The 13,874-nt window shown below is 46.3% G+C and overlaps 1 protein-coding gene across 7 annotated transcripts in view; it reads right to left on the bottom strand.

Moving 5' to 3' along the window:
- Positions 1 to 13,874, bottom strand: part of NR6A1 (nuclear receptor subfamily 6 group A member 1) — a 217,502-nt gene that overhangs the window by 6,696 nt on the left and 196,932 nt on the right. For 4 of the 7 annotated variants that reach the window (XM_087419103.1, XM_087419105.1, XM_087419107.1 and 1 more), the window contains 4 exons: positions 12,553 to 12,780; positions 10,983 to 11,237; positions 3,538 to 3,659; positions 363 to 515 (listed from right to left, as the gene is read on the bottom strand). In XM_087419103.1, the coding sequence (XP_087275229.1) occupies positions 363 to 515; positions 3,538 to 3,659; positions 10,983 to 11,237; positions 12,553 to 12,780 (758 nt within the window). The remainder of the gene's footprint in view (positions 1 to 362; positions 516 to 3,537; positions 3,660 to 10,982; positions 11,238 to 12,552; positions 12,781 to 13,874) is intronic. The other 3 variants (XM_087419104.1, XM_087419106.1, XM_087419108.1) reach the window with 2 other exon arrangements.

The following is a 13,874-nucleotide window of genomic DNA, read 5'->3' as shown; positions in this document are numbered from 1 at the left end:
TTTTAAAGTTTACAATTCAGGAAATGAAGTTAATTTGAGAAACTCAGAGCCTGTTTTCCCAACGATAGAATGACCATATATCACCAACCACCAGCCTTACCGAGATTGTTCTGAGATTAAATGATATAAGGCCATAAAGTACCCTGCACATCATAGACGCTCAGGAAATGTTAGATTCTCTGCCCTACAAAGAAAATACAAACTTCTCGTTACTATAACTTTCCTGAGGGCAAGGGTAGCACCTCTTTTATGCAGTTGGTGATGGGTCTCGAATAAGTATCCTGAAAACACTGCTTGCCATATTCCCTTCACAAGCTAAGAGAAGTAAGGACGGGTTGGAAGCCCAGCACCCAGAATGTTACCTGCGATGTATCGAATCTCAGGTAAGCACATCATGAGGTCGGGAAAGCGGTTCGGCTGATGTGTGTATTTATATTCAGTGAAATCCTGGCAAATGTACCAGTATCGCTTGTTCAACTGTTCCAGCTGTGAGGCACTGGTCAGACCCCTGATATCTGTGAAAAAAACCACACAGGAAATGGGAGGGGCTTTCTAACGTGGAACAAACACCAGCTCCTTGAATATGTGCATCTTTCAATTAAAAACTATTAAACATTGCCACAACAGGGGATCTCTTCTCTTTATGACATGGAGGAACAAAGCTCTGGATAGGAGAAATCAGATAAAGAAGGAAAAAATTATGAAGGACAAGCAGTAGACTGAGCCCCTTGAGGGGTAGGCTGCATCTCTCTCAACTTCACACCCAGCTCCCAGCACAGGGCTTGGCACAAAACAAGTACCAGTCGATGCTGAAAACTGACTGAATAACCTACCATTCCCAATTTATCTTTCACAGTATCTTTAAATTTGCCCTTTGCTGGAGCCAATCAGAAACCCTCTGGTACCTACACATTCACGCTTGTACGTATACTCACACATGGTCTGTGTGTTTCTGCTCATACCATTCCACCTGGGCTGTCAGGCCAGTTTTTTTCTATATAGATTTCTCCCTCTCTCTCAATATATATGTTATATATATTGTATACATATAATGTACGTATGTATATATAATGTATGTGTATATATATATTTATATATATACAGTAGTTCCCCCTTATCTGTGGTTTTGCTTTCTACAGTTTGTTCTCGCAGTGGTCCGAAAATATTAAATGGAAATTCCAGGAATAAACAATTTGTAAGTTTTAAATTGCACGGCCTTCTGAGTAACATGATGAAATTTTGTGCCCTCCCACTCCATCCTGCCCGGGGTGTGAATCACCCCTTTGGCCAGCATACCCACGCTGCACAGGCTACCTGCCTGTTAGTCACCGAGTAGCTGTCTTGGTTATCAGATTGACTATCATGGTATCACAGTGCTTGTGTTCAAGTAACCCTTATTTTACTTTTTTGTGTGTGTGTGAGGTAGATTAGCCCTGAGCTATCATCCGTGCCAATCCTTCTCTTGTTGCTGAGGAAGACTGGCCCTGGGCTAACATCTGTGCCCATTTTCCTCCACTTTATATGGGACACCGCCACAGCACGGCCTGACAAGCAGTGCCTCGGTGTGCGCCCGGGATCCGAACCCGGGCAGCCAGCAGCGGAGCACACGCACTTAACTGCTATGCCATGGGGCCGGCCCCAACTCTTGTTTTACTTAATAATGGCCCCAAAGTGCAAGAGTGGTGATGCTGGCAACTCAGATATGCCAAAGAGAAGCTGTAAAGTGCTTCCTTTAAGTGAAAAAGTGAAAGTTACCAACTTACTAAGAAAAGAAAAAAAATCATATGCTGAGGTTGCTAAGATCTACGGTAACTTTTATTACAGTATATTGTTGTAATTGTTCTATTTACTATTAGTTATTGTTGTTATTCTCTTACTGTGCCTAATTTGTAAATTAAACTTTATCATAGGTATGTATGTGTATGAAAAACATAGTATATGTAGGTTTTGGTACTATCCGTGGTTTCAGGCATCCACTGGGGGTCTTGGAACAGATCCTCTGCAGATAGGGGGGACTACTGCACATACCTACCCCTTTTTTATATATAGAATATAAATATTCTCTCTATATGTTCTTTATATAAATCTTACCCATCCTTTGAGGGCCAGCTTAGATTTCTCCTCCTCTAAGTAGTTGCTACTGATCTCCCCTCACCTGAGGCTCAAGTAATGTGTCAAGTGCCAACAGACTGTATACTTTTATTTTTTTTTTTTTTTAAAGATTTTATTTATTTATTTTTTCCCCCCAAAGACCCAGTAGATAGTTGTGTGTCATAGCTGCATATCCTTCTAGTTGCTGTATGTGGGACGTGGCCTCAGCATGGCCAGAGAAGCAGCGCGTCAGTGTGAGCCCGGGATCCGAACCCGGGTCGCCAGCAGTGGAGCGCGCTCACTTAACCACTAAGCCACGGGGCCGGCCCAGACTGTATACTTCTTGAGGCCAGGGACCTGGGATCTAATTTATTTCAATGTCTTTAATGCTCAACACAGGCCACGGCCTAGGGGAGGCACACAGAACACCAGATAAACGCGTGAATGGTGCAGAAGCAGGAGGAGGAGGTTTGGCCAGTGAGGGGGGAGGAGTAGGCAAAGAGGAGGGGATTGAGTCTCTGGACTAGGAAACTGAATACGGGAACAGAGCACTTTAATGTCACAGGCAGCAAAACAGCCCCGTTCCACTCTGAGAATAGAGCACTCATGCTACTTTGGAAAAAAGAATACAAATTCTCCTTCACACTCTGGTCACCAGCAGCTCCCAAGTGCCACTTTGCAGGTAATACTTCACATAAATCACATCCAGCACTCTTCTAATTAAAAGCCACGCTTGATATGCATGTGTGAGTTTCTGCGCACCCCCACTCTGCCCTGAAGGGGCCGTTAGAAGGCCTGCGAGCCTGTCAGAGAGGCCTTATCTCCAACAGTTTCATCAGTCACTCTGCTCTTCTTCAGCCGCTGGTAAACTTGGTACATATTTTAAATGACGCATGTACTGTCCTTGGTGTCTGTTTAAATGCATTAAAACTGACTAAACAAAGCGAATCCTCTTCCTTCCTCTATGAGTTATAGAGCCTGTGGCATTTAAAGTTTTTGTTTTTTTAATTGAGGTAACATTGGTTTATAACATTATATATATTTCAAGTGTACATCATTACAGTTTGACCTCTGTATACACTGCATTGTGTTCACCACCTAAAGTCTAGTTTCTATCTGTCATTGTACAAATGACCCCCTTTACTCCTTGTGCCCGCCCCTCAACCCCCTTCCCCTCTGGTAACCACCAATTTGTTCTCTGTATCTATGTGTTTGCTTATTGTTTTGCATTTAGGTTTGAAGAAAAAAATCCAAAGCATGCCCTGCACTACAAAGGGGCAGAATGATGATATGGGGAGCATAGCCTTCCAAGATTGGTACCCACATGGTGTGACAGATTCTGTGTGACAGTCCTGAGGGTAAAGGGGGGGTGAAACATGAGGGCAAATGCTCACTGGCAAAAAAAAAAAAGAAAAGGTGCCTTCTTTTCACCCCCCAGCCACTCACCTTGATTTAAGAAGTTAATTGCTTTCATGCAAGCATACTCCTCATTGCTGACCTTCAGCTGATGGAACTTGTGATACAGGTAGATGAGCCGCTCGATCACTTCCATCCCTTCATCACTAAATCTGGGGAACAGACACAGGTGTTAACAGCAGGCTCTGATACCAGTGGAGGTCAGGGAAGGGAACACAGAGTTCTCCCACAGCTCCTTAAAGCACCTAAGATAGAAAAGAGGCTGCACTTGGGGGAAAAGGAATCCAGAACCATTTGTGAAAGACAGGTGGATCCATGGCCTGTCTAGAAGCCAAGGCAGCTCATACAAGCGGCTGGCTTTTCCTAAGGTCAGGTGGGGTCAATCAAATCTGAGTTCAAATCCAGCTCCATCAAATAAAAGCTTTGAGACCTTGGGAAAGTCATATGACCCCTCTAAGCTTTGAGGTCCTCCTCTGTAAAATAATAATGCTTGCCTGCTTGGGATAACAAGGGCCAAAGGAGGTGTGGGAGGTAAATGTGGAGAAATATGATATTAGTAAGATGCTGCTATTGTTGAGATGCAGCCTCCAGTATCAACGGCAGCTGCCATGGTGACTCTATGTGAGCCTCTGCCACAATGCAGAAAAAACTGCTGATGGTATTTATTTAGGTTCACTGTTTCCAGCAGGGCTGAGGTTATGCACAGTGAAAATTTTTGTTGGCATCCCTGACCTCAGCTAGGGAGGGAGGGAAACATTAACTGAGCCTCCACGCCATGCCAGTCTCTGTGCTGGGCACTTCATGTGCATTATCTAATTTTCTCAGCCCTATGGGCTAGGTGAGATTATCATCACCACAGATGAGAAACTGAAGTTCAAAGACATACAGCTATCAAGCGGCAGAGCTAGAACTTGAAATTTGGGCTAACTCCCCAAGGCCTCGGTTTTCCCAATATCTAAGGTGGCATCCCCTAGCAGAGAAGACGCAATGCTGACTATGCTCCTTTCTTTGGATTGGGAGTAAGCTCCTTGCGGAAAGACCAAGTTTTAAGCAAAGGAGCCCTAGGCTAAGGGACTAATACTCTGGGTCATAGTGCTGAATATCGCATACCAGAGGTGAAGATACCACCAAACCAAGGAGGCAAAGCCTTAATGGGGAAGCAGGAGTTTACAAAAGCTGGGGTCAGGCCCAGCCTCCACCCTTCTAGGAGTGAGCTTGACTGTGGGCCAAGGAGAGTTCTAGACAGGCCTTAGATGCAGCTCAGCCACAGAGAGAAGATGCTCAGCCCCCGGGCTGCTTCCTGGTGACATGTTCGGATCTGAGTACTGCAGCCACGTGTCAGACAGGGTCTTATTTGGATAGGGTCCAGAACACCTGTGGGTGTACTACTGACGTCTGGGCTCTACTGTTTTTTTTTTTGGTGAGGAAGATCAGCCCTGAGCTAACATCCATGCTAATCCTCCTCTTCTTGCTGAGGAAGACCGGCTCTGAGCTAACATCTATTGCCAATCCTCCTCCTTTTTTTTCCCCAAAGCCCCAGTAGATAGTTGTATGTCATAGTTGCACATCCTTCTAGTTGCTGTATGTGGGACGCGGTCTCAGCATGGCCGGAGAAGCGGTGTGTCGGTGCGCGCCCGGGATCCAAACCCCGGCTGCCAGTAGCGGAGCGCGCGCACTTAACCGCTAAGCCACCGGGCCGGCCCTCTACTGCTTTCTGTATTGACTCTGAAGGCTTTGCAAGGGCTTGACTTCCTGGGCAAACAGGACATTTCCCCTTCCCAAGGAGAGCCTGGCTCTGGATGGGGCCAGAGGCACTGCACTTCTCAAGCACCAGGGGGAGCCGCAGCGGCAGCTACTTGCAATTCGGAGCTCGGACCCTCTGCCTCAGGCTTGGCTCCCAGCAGGTCTGAACTGAGGCTTCTTCCAGTCAGCTGATTTGAACTACTACAATGGCTGACTCTTGGCTGACTCCATTTCTCTCTGTGCCTGGCCCAATCGCTTTTACAACTTTTTATTAATACTTTCCCTGACTGGCTGATTAACAAATTTATATTGAATAACCACTACAATAACCTTACCTACCATTTTTAAGTGTTTGCTACTTGCCAGACACTTTGTTATATATTCTACCTACATTATTTCACTGGATACTCCCAAACAGTCCACAAAATGGATATTAGAATCCTTTGTTCACATGTGGAAACAAAGGCTCAGAGAGGTTATCTACTGTACGCCTATTGCATTCTTACATTCTACCCTCCTGATAACCTGTGAGATAATATCACCCCCATGTTAGGGAGAAGGAAGCAGAAAAAGAGGTGCCTTCCCCAAGGTTACACAGCAAATAAGTGTTGGTAGAATCCAGGTTTAAACTTAACTTTTCTAATTCCAAGCCTACCATGTTATCAGCACTTCACTGTCCACTCCCTGCCTGTCCTGTTCTTACCTGGTAACCGGGACAGGCCACCATATGCTACCACAGGGGACCTCAGGAGCTCTATATTCCCACTGCAACTCAGCCCAGAGCCCAACCCAGAGTGGGTACTGGGTTTGCTGCAGTGCACAGAACTTCCCTGCAGTGCCCATGACGCTGAGACGTGCAGGAGGCAGCGTGCCTGAGAGTGAAGATCAATTCTCCTCACAGTATTTTGTTGGCTACTTCTGTTCTTGAGAGGAAAAAGGTCTTTACTGAAAATTCCATCTGGTATCTGCTTGGAGGGGCACAGTGGGGATGGGATGGGGTAGGACATAAAAAAGGAGGATGCCAGCGGAGCAGCAGTGTCAGCATCTGTCTGGTGGCCAGGCAGTGTAGCCAGCAAAGATAACGCTCTCTCCCTTAATCAGCAACCTCTTGCCCCAACTGCTTACTCTGGCATTGTAGAACCTGCAGGTGTGTGGCTATCAGCCAGACCCCTAGCCAGCAGTGTCAAACCTATTCCTGTCTGAGTTTTGACCTGAAGGGCACAAAGAAACAAGAAGCTCCCAAGTGCCTGGCCTGGGTATATGCCCCAGATCTGCCCTTTCTCTTGAGGAGAGCATATACCCTCTTTTCCAAATTTCCTAGGACAGGCAACCATCCTGGACCCCTGGCAGCGGTAGGTGGCTGGAGGCCAGCCCAGCAGCCCCCACTCAGTCTCCACAGCCTGACTGCAAAGCCTTCCTCCACACCCCGCATCCCACCCCTTGATAAACAAACTGTTCTCTGTTCCATGGGCCTGCTTTCTCCTGCAGCCGTGCCTCCTCCACATCTGCCCACTCCACAGTTCTAACGCCCCTGTATTCCCTGTCTACAAATTATCAGCATTCAAAGCCAGAAAGTTGGACAAACACACCCATTCTTCTTCTAGGTTCCCATTACACAAGCATGCTAGGACAAGGAAAACATTGCTGCCAGGATCCCCCAAACCACTGGACCATTCAGTCAGCAATTGAAGCTGACACTATATAAGTTATGTCCCATTAAAGGGGCTGAGAGGCCCAGCTGCCTCTTTTTCATTCATCTCAGTGCACCTACTCCCAGGAGCAGTCATCAGCCACAACCTTAGAGAACTGCCACCTCAGCACCCACACACAGACTCCAAGATGAAAAGTAAGACTGCAGCTCCAAGACACATTCCAGCAAGTCAAACTTTTGAGAAGGCTAAATAATTTAGTATAGAGTAATGGTAAAGAGCCTGGGCTTTGCAGCACAACAGATCTAGGTGACATTCTCAACTCCATCTCTTTCTAGCTTTGTAGCCTTGAGTTTTCACCTCTCTGAACCTCATGCTCCTCATCTGCAGAACAGGGATAATACTGCAGATCTTAGAGTGGTGGTCATGGCTAAACAAAGCACTAAAGATGGAATCTGGCACAATAAACAGCCTATAATTGTTAGCTATTGTCGTTACATTAGTAATATAATTAGCATCATCATCATCGCTCCCGTTACCACAGCAGAAAAAAAAGATTGCATGTTTCCGGAACCTTATAGCTAGGGGCTGAGCGAGGAAGCTGGGAGGCAACTTTCCTAAGATGGCAGGAATGGAGCTGGTGCTCGTGAGATAGAAGTGCCCATTAAAGCCCATCTAGTGCAAAGCATCTTCTCCTGAGAGTGAAGGAGTCTTGATTAGGGCCAGGAGCAGTCACTGGCTGGTGCTACAATCTGCTTTAAATCAAATTCACCCGGCTCACTGTCTGATAACAGCCTGATTAAGGAAAATGGGCACCATAAATTTGATTCAATATTTGAGAAGAGAAAAGGAGGTGGTCATGTATCATCTGGGAAAAGCCTTTTCATGACAGCAGAAACTCACTTGCAGTCAAGAGTTGTGAGAAAGTAAAGGCATCTTGGGGAGTGGGAGTCAGGCAGCAGCAGGCAAGGTAGGAAAGAGCTATGGCCAATTACAGACTCCACACCCTGGGTTTCTAGCAGAGTGAGGACTGCTTTACAGTGACGAACCTGATTCCAGAGGTTCTCATACTTCCATTTCCTCTGAACTCCTGGGCAGTTTCACAAACATCTCAGACTCAACAGACCCCAAGTAAAATTCAGAGTGGCTCATCTCAGCCTATTCTTCCCAGGCTCCATTATCTTGGCTAAGAGAATTGGCACCCACCTACCTGGCAGCATCTCTAACTTTTCCACTCACTGAAGTCCCATTGACTTGACCTCCTCACCATCTCCTAATTCTGTGCTGCCCTCTCTATTTCCACAGTCACTGCTGCATTGTCCAGGCCTTGTTTTCTTTTACCTGGGCTATGGAACAGCCTCCTACCCAGCCACTATGCTCTAGCCTGTCCATGCCAATCCATCCTGAGTTTTACAGTCACAGGGATGTTTCTAAAATGCAATCTGAGCATGTAAGTGCTCCACTTAAAAACTATGACAATACTATTTATATAATAAAATCCAAATTCTTCAGATTGGCATTTGAGCACCTTCATTACCTGTCTTTTCTATACTTTTCTCTCTAGTCATTTCTCCCCTCATTTCTCTCTCAGATACATTCTCTCTATACCCTAATCCACATGATTGCTTTTAGCTCTCTGCACAAACCAACCAACCAAGATCTCCAACTTCTAGGACTTTGTGTCATTCTCCTGCCTTCCTCCTGTTTTCTATAATCTGCCTAGAAAAATCCCACTTCAAGATGCAGCTCAAATGTCTTCCTCTGGCAAGCATTCCTTAATTATGCAAGTAGAGGTACTCACTCCCTAGTCTGTGCTTGCACAGTCCCTCATATGCTCCTCAATCTCCACCAATACCACCCTGGATTGTAGCTTGTATCTGCTTCTATTTGTCTCCCAATCCCCTAAACCAAGAATGGGGGCTCTCATCTCAGAGTCAGAAACCATGTCTGTATCATCTGTGATTCCAACACCCTTCCCCCACCCCCACGCAATAGGTGCTCAGTAAATGGGCATGGAGTCAGAATAGCATGTCCAAGTTTAACTCATATTTTTCCATTGAAGGATTCCACAGAGGAGTGAGACTCCTAACAGCAAATCTATTTCTATCCTCAGAACCCACCTAAGAGCTCAGCAGCAACATGTGTTCTAGAGTCAGCATTGTTCAAAAGAACTTTCTCTGATGATGGAAATGTTCTATTACTGCACTGTCCAATACAGTAGCCACTAGCCACATGTGGCTCTCGAGCACTTGAAATGTGGCTAGTACAAATGAAAACTAAACTGTTATTTAATTTTAATTAATTTACATTTAAAAAGCTGCCTGAGGTTAGCAGCTACTAAATTGAACAGTACAGCTCTAGATTCTCTTTGGTAAGAAGCCTTTGTAGGAAATAAAAATTCCTTCACTAATTCAGCTGTTCCTGGCTCCTGCCTTGTGCTTGGGGCTCAAGGGATTGGATACAGTGGGATGGGGTACCTTATGAAGCTCAAAGCCACAGAGAGCCCTGCACGGCCGGAGATCCCTACCTACCTGCAGAGGACCTGGGAAAACCCATCACTCTAGAGAGTGAAGCCTACATGCTGACTTTGCAGGCAGTCTCAGGCTGCACTGGTGGATTCCAGGCAAATAAGGAGGCCGAGTTTGCTGGACCAGCTCTGCAAACCCTGACAATATTGGAGCAGGTTGACTGCTATCCAAACACTCAGTCGGCCCAGAGTTACAGAGCAGGAGACAGGAATTTGATGCTAACAATGAATTAGAGGCTCAAGACAAGGGGTTAGGTCATCTGCAAAATCAGATAGCTCTGTTTACAGGACAAAGTGTCAGCTGGGTTCAAAACTCTGTCATTTATGGATCACCCTGAAGCCAGAAAGCATATTAAAAAGGAAATTTAGAAAACCAGGGGACAGAGTCAGCACCCAGACTCCTCCCCTCCCTCAGCTGTGCAAAGGGCCCTTGAGGGTCTTGAAGCTTTGCTCCCAGCCTAAGACTCAGCTTGTCTTTAAGTCATGGCGATTGGGTGGTAGAAGGACATGCAGCCCAGTCCTGTGTAGAGAAGTGTGGGGGCTAGTATACCACCTTCTCCTGCTTTCATCAATGGGGGCACCTTTTCTTTCCTCTTTCTTGGTGCTCTGAAATCCCATGACTTCCATTATTTTAACCTGTCCAATAAAAGGCAACTATTGAAGTGTCTATTTAAGTGTGATTTAAGCTTTATTTTTCACATGGATAAATTAATAAGCCAGAAAAGTTCTATCAACAGATCATCTGTCCTGATTTGGGGATGTTACCCTGTGTTCCAGGTCTCCAAAGTGAGTGAGTAAAAGACCTTCTCTAGACAGGGAGGTTAGAAGGATCCTAGTCAGCTGGGATGAGGCTTTACACCAGAAGATGTCAAGGAGAAAAGCTCAGTCTCTTATTCCTGTGCTCTTACCATCCCACTGCATCTCAGGTGCAGTGAAAGAGCCTAAGCTTTGCAGTTGGGCAAGTACAGGTTCAAATCCAGGCTCTGGATTCAAACCCCAAACCCTCAAGGGCAGGTCTCTCTGAACTTCAGTTTCCTCATCTATAAAATAGGCATAGCACCACCTATAATGCTGGAGGCTGTGAGAAAAAAATAAGACAAGAATATAAAATACCTAGCCCACTGCCTGGCACACAGTAGCTACTACAGTGACTCCTAGGTCTCATTCTTAGACTGTAAACTACAACTCAGGGCCCCTCACCTTGTAGGCAAGGTTTAGATTTTTGTTTTTCCCAGATACATTATCTTACCTTAGTAATCCAGATGTGATAAAAAATAACAGCTTAGCACTCTGCTCAACTTTGCTGCACAATATCATTTATTCCTCACAACTACCTTATTGGGGAGGTACTGTTATTATCCTATTTTAAAAATTTAGAACCTGAGGATCAGAGACTTGACCAAGGTTACAAAGCTAGCCAGTGGCAGAGTGAGGATTCAGATCCAGCCCTTGGCGGCTTGAATGCCCATCCCTTGGAGTGCCAGGCAGCTCTGCTGCCTTGCAGGCACGACAGTGGTTTGTTGCCTGGGACTTCCTACCCAGCCAGCAGCTCTCACCTGTGCAGTTCTTCATCAGAGGGTGAGTACTTGGCGGTGACATCAGCCAGCTCCCCAAAGATCTGCTTGCTGTAAACGGTGAGGGAGGACAGCAGGATTAATTCCTGCCATGTTGAGCTCAGGAGGCACGTGTAATCCTTGATTGAGAGCTCGCAGAAGAAAGGCAGTTTCTTGATCCAGGCAATCTGCCTAAAAAGCAGCTCATCGGCTAGGCGGCAAAGCAGGGCGAACAGCTCTGCCTGGGTCACAGCATATCTGGGGGGCAGAGACAGGAGAAAGTCACCTCCATCGCCAGATGGTGAGGATGGGGGCACAGGGAGAGGGTACCCCTAAGAGCACAAAGGGTCTGGCAGTGGGCTCCCTGCCCTTGCCCATGGATCTGCAGCTCCATCTGATTCAGTCTAATGATGAAGAGACTGGTGCCAGCAGCAAGCTCAGGGCTGGAGAGGCGGCTTTAGTGAGAAAAGGTAGCTGAGGGGAAAGGAGGCTTAGAAATTCATGCAATTATCAAGGAGCGTGACTTTTAATGTTGGTGTCCACTAATGTTCCACGTGTTCGAGAAAATTCCCAGTCACTCCTGCACTAGTTTTGGCAATGAGAGCTCCATTAGGGTGGATCTGGTGCACACCCAAAACAAGGACTGGTACAAAAAAGAGCCTCGGGGCCAGATGGCTGAAAGAGAAGAGAACATGTTCAGCAGCTTTTCCTGCTCTCACTGCACCCCCTGGTGGTGAGATTTCAGGAACTAGAGGTGCTCAGCCCTTCTAAGCTACTGCTGGATGGAAGGAGCAGGGCATTTCTCATCTCTGGGCTGATGAAATGGGGTCCCAGTTTTCTTTCTCTCAAGGTCCCTTGGCATGACTCTTCCCCACACGCCACACGCCCATATTTATAAAAGTTTTGTATGGCCTTCCTGTAGGTGGATATTTGAATTTCCTCTTCTGAAATTGGAGACTAGCTTAAGAAACCTCAGGATAACTTTTGGGGGGGTTTAAGCTTGATAACACTCAAACACCCTATGCTCCAGGCCAAAGGAGTGGGTGGGCCTAAAGGCTGAACTATTATCTACCCAGGTGGAGCAGAAAGAGGGTTGAAAGAGCATTCCTGCCACCCAGTCAGGCCTGCACACAGAGCACATGGCACCAGGCTACCCATGAGTACGCTGGCTAGGGATGCAGACAGGCCACAACCAGTTAGTGTCTTGAGTGCCTTGTTAAGGAGCCTAGACTTGATGTATGATTATCCCCAGAATTACAGCTCATATCTGGCACAGAAGCACTCAGATCCATCCCAGGGCCTGGCTTACCTAGGCCCAAGCAAAAACAAAAGCCCTTTAATCCCAATTCCATGGGGACTGATAAATAGCCAACTCTATGAGAAAAGATGATCAAGAAAAAAATAAGGGACCACTGACTTCAAAGATAAGCACAGATTTGTCCTCTGATTGAGTCATCACCCATTATCCCCCTGACTCATTCTGAAGCCTGGGGTATAGCAGCCAGGGATGAAAGTGGTGTGGATAGGGAACATTTTGACGATGCAAGAGCTAAATAGGGCAGGGCTCACTCACCCATCTTCAATCAACATGGGCGTGCCCAATGGCTCCAGGTCCTCGGCTGACACCAGCTGGTGAATCAGACTGTATGACTGGGGATCCAGGCTGCGAGCTTGCGGGGGCAGAAGTGGTGAGTGGGAAGAATAGCTAAAAAGGTGCGGTATGTATTGATAGTGTGGAGGCACAGACATCCCCATGTACTGCTCCCTGAATGCCATGAATCCATTTAGTTCCACAGACCTACTGAAGAGAAAAGTCTCATGTCAAGCAGAACCATGGCAGGTCTACTGCCTACTCAAAGGAAAGGAGCCAGAAGGTGGCTCAGGTGTTCTTTGGCCATGCAATCTGTCTTCATCAAGCCAGGAACATAATTAGTGGTTACATGCATGTCTCCCCTACTAGACAGGGACTCTGTGCGGGTGTGTGTATGTGTGGCTCACCACTGGACAGCTAGGACCTGGCAGAGCAGGTACTGAATTAATATTGGTTGAATGAATTCTTTGTACAGGTGCCACATTTGGAGCGTTAATGGAGCCTCATAGACTATGATGACAAAGGTGGGTGTTTATATTTTTAACTGCTAGGAAAACTAAGGCACAAACAGGCTAAGTGCCTTGCCAGGCCACAAAACAAATCCTGTACCTAGCAAGGAACCTGACATGTGGCAACAAACTCCAGGATCATTCAAAGGAAGGAACGAACTAAGAAACAACTGAATGAATAAAAGTTACACTGAAATATCAAGAGAAAGACAGACTCCTATTTTCCTCCCATTTCTTAGAGAAATCTAACCACTCTGTCAACTAATTAAAAAAAAAATCCTCTAGTTTTACCTAGATGCATCTCCTGTAACAGGGGTCGGCAAACTATGGCCCATGGCCTGTTTTGTTTTTTTGAGGGAGATTGGCCCTGCACTAATATCTGTTGCCAATCTTCCTCTTTTTTCTTTTTTTTTTTTCTCCCCAAAGCCCCAGTACATAGTTGTGTAGCATAGTTGTAGAGTTGTAGCTCTTCTATATGGGACACCGCCTCAGCACAGCTTGATGAGCGGTGAGTAGGTCCGCGCCCAGGATCTGAACCGGCGGCAAACCCCAGGCCATCGAAGTGGAACACGCAAACTTAACCACTACACCACGGGGCTGGCACCCACGGCCTGTTTTGATAAATGAAGTTTTATTGGAACATAGCCACATGCATTCATTTACAAACTGTCTCTGGCTGCTTTCACACTATATAACGGCAGAGTTGAGCAGTTGAGATCCAGACCGTATAGCCTGCAAAGCCTAAAATATTTACTATCTGGCCTTTACAGAAAAAGTTTGTCAATCCCTGTCCTA

This window comes from Ceratotherium simum, chromosome 29, assembly GCF_057802395.1.
Source record: "Ceratotherium simum simum isolate JZ-2026a chromosome 29, ASM5780239v1, whole genome shotgun sequence".
Taxonomy (NCBI): domain Eukaryota; kingdom Metazoa; phylum Chordata; class Mammalia; order Perissodactyla; family Rhinocerotidae; genus Ceratotherium; species Ceratotherium simum.
The sequence above is the reverse complement of the archived record's forward strand: the minus strand, read 5'-3'. Positions and strand labels throughout refer to the sequence as shown.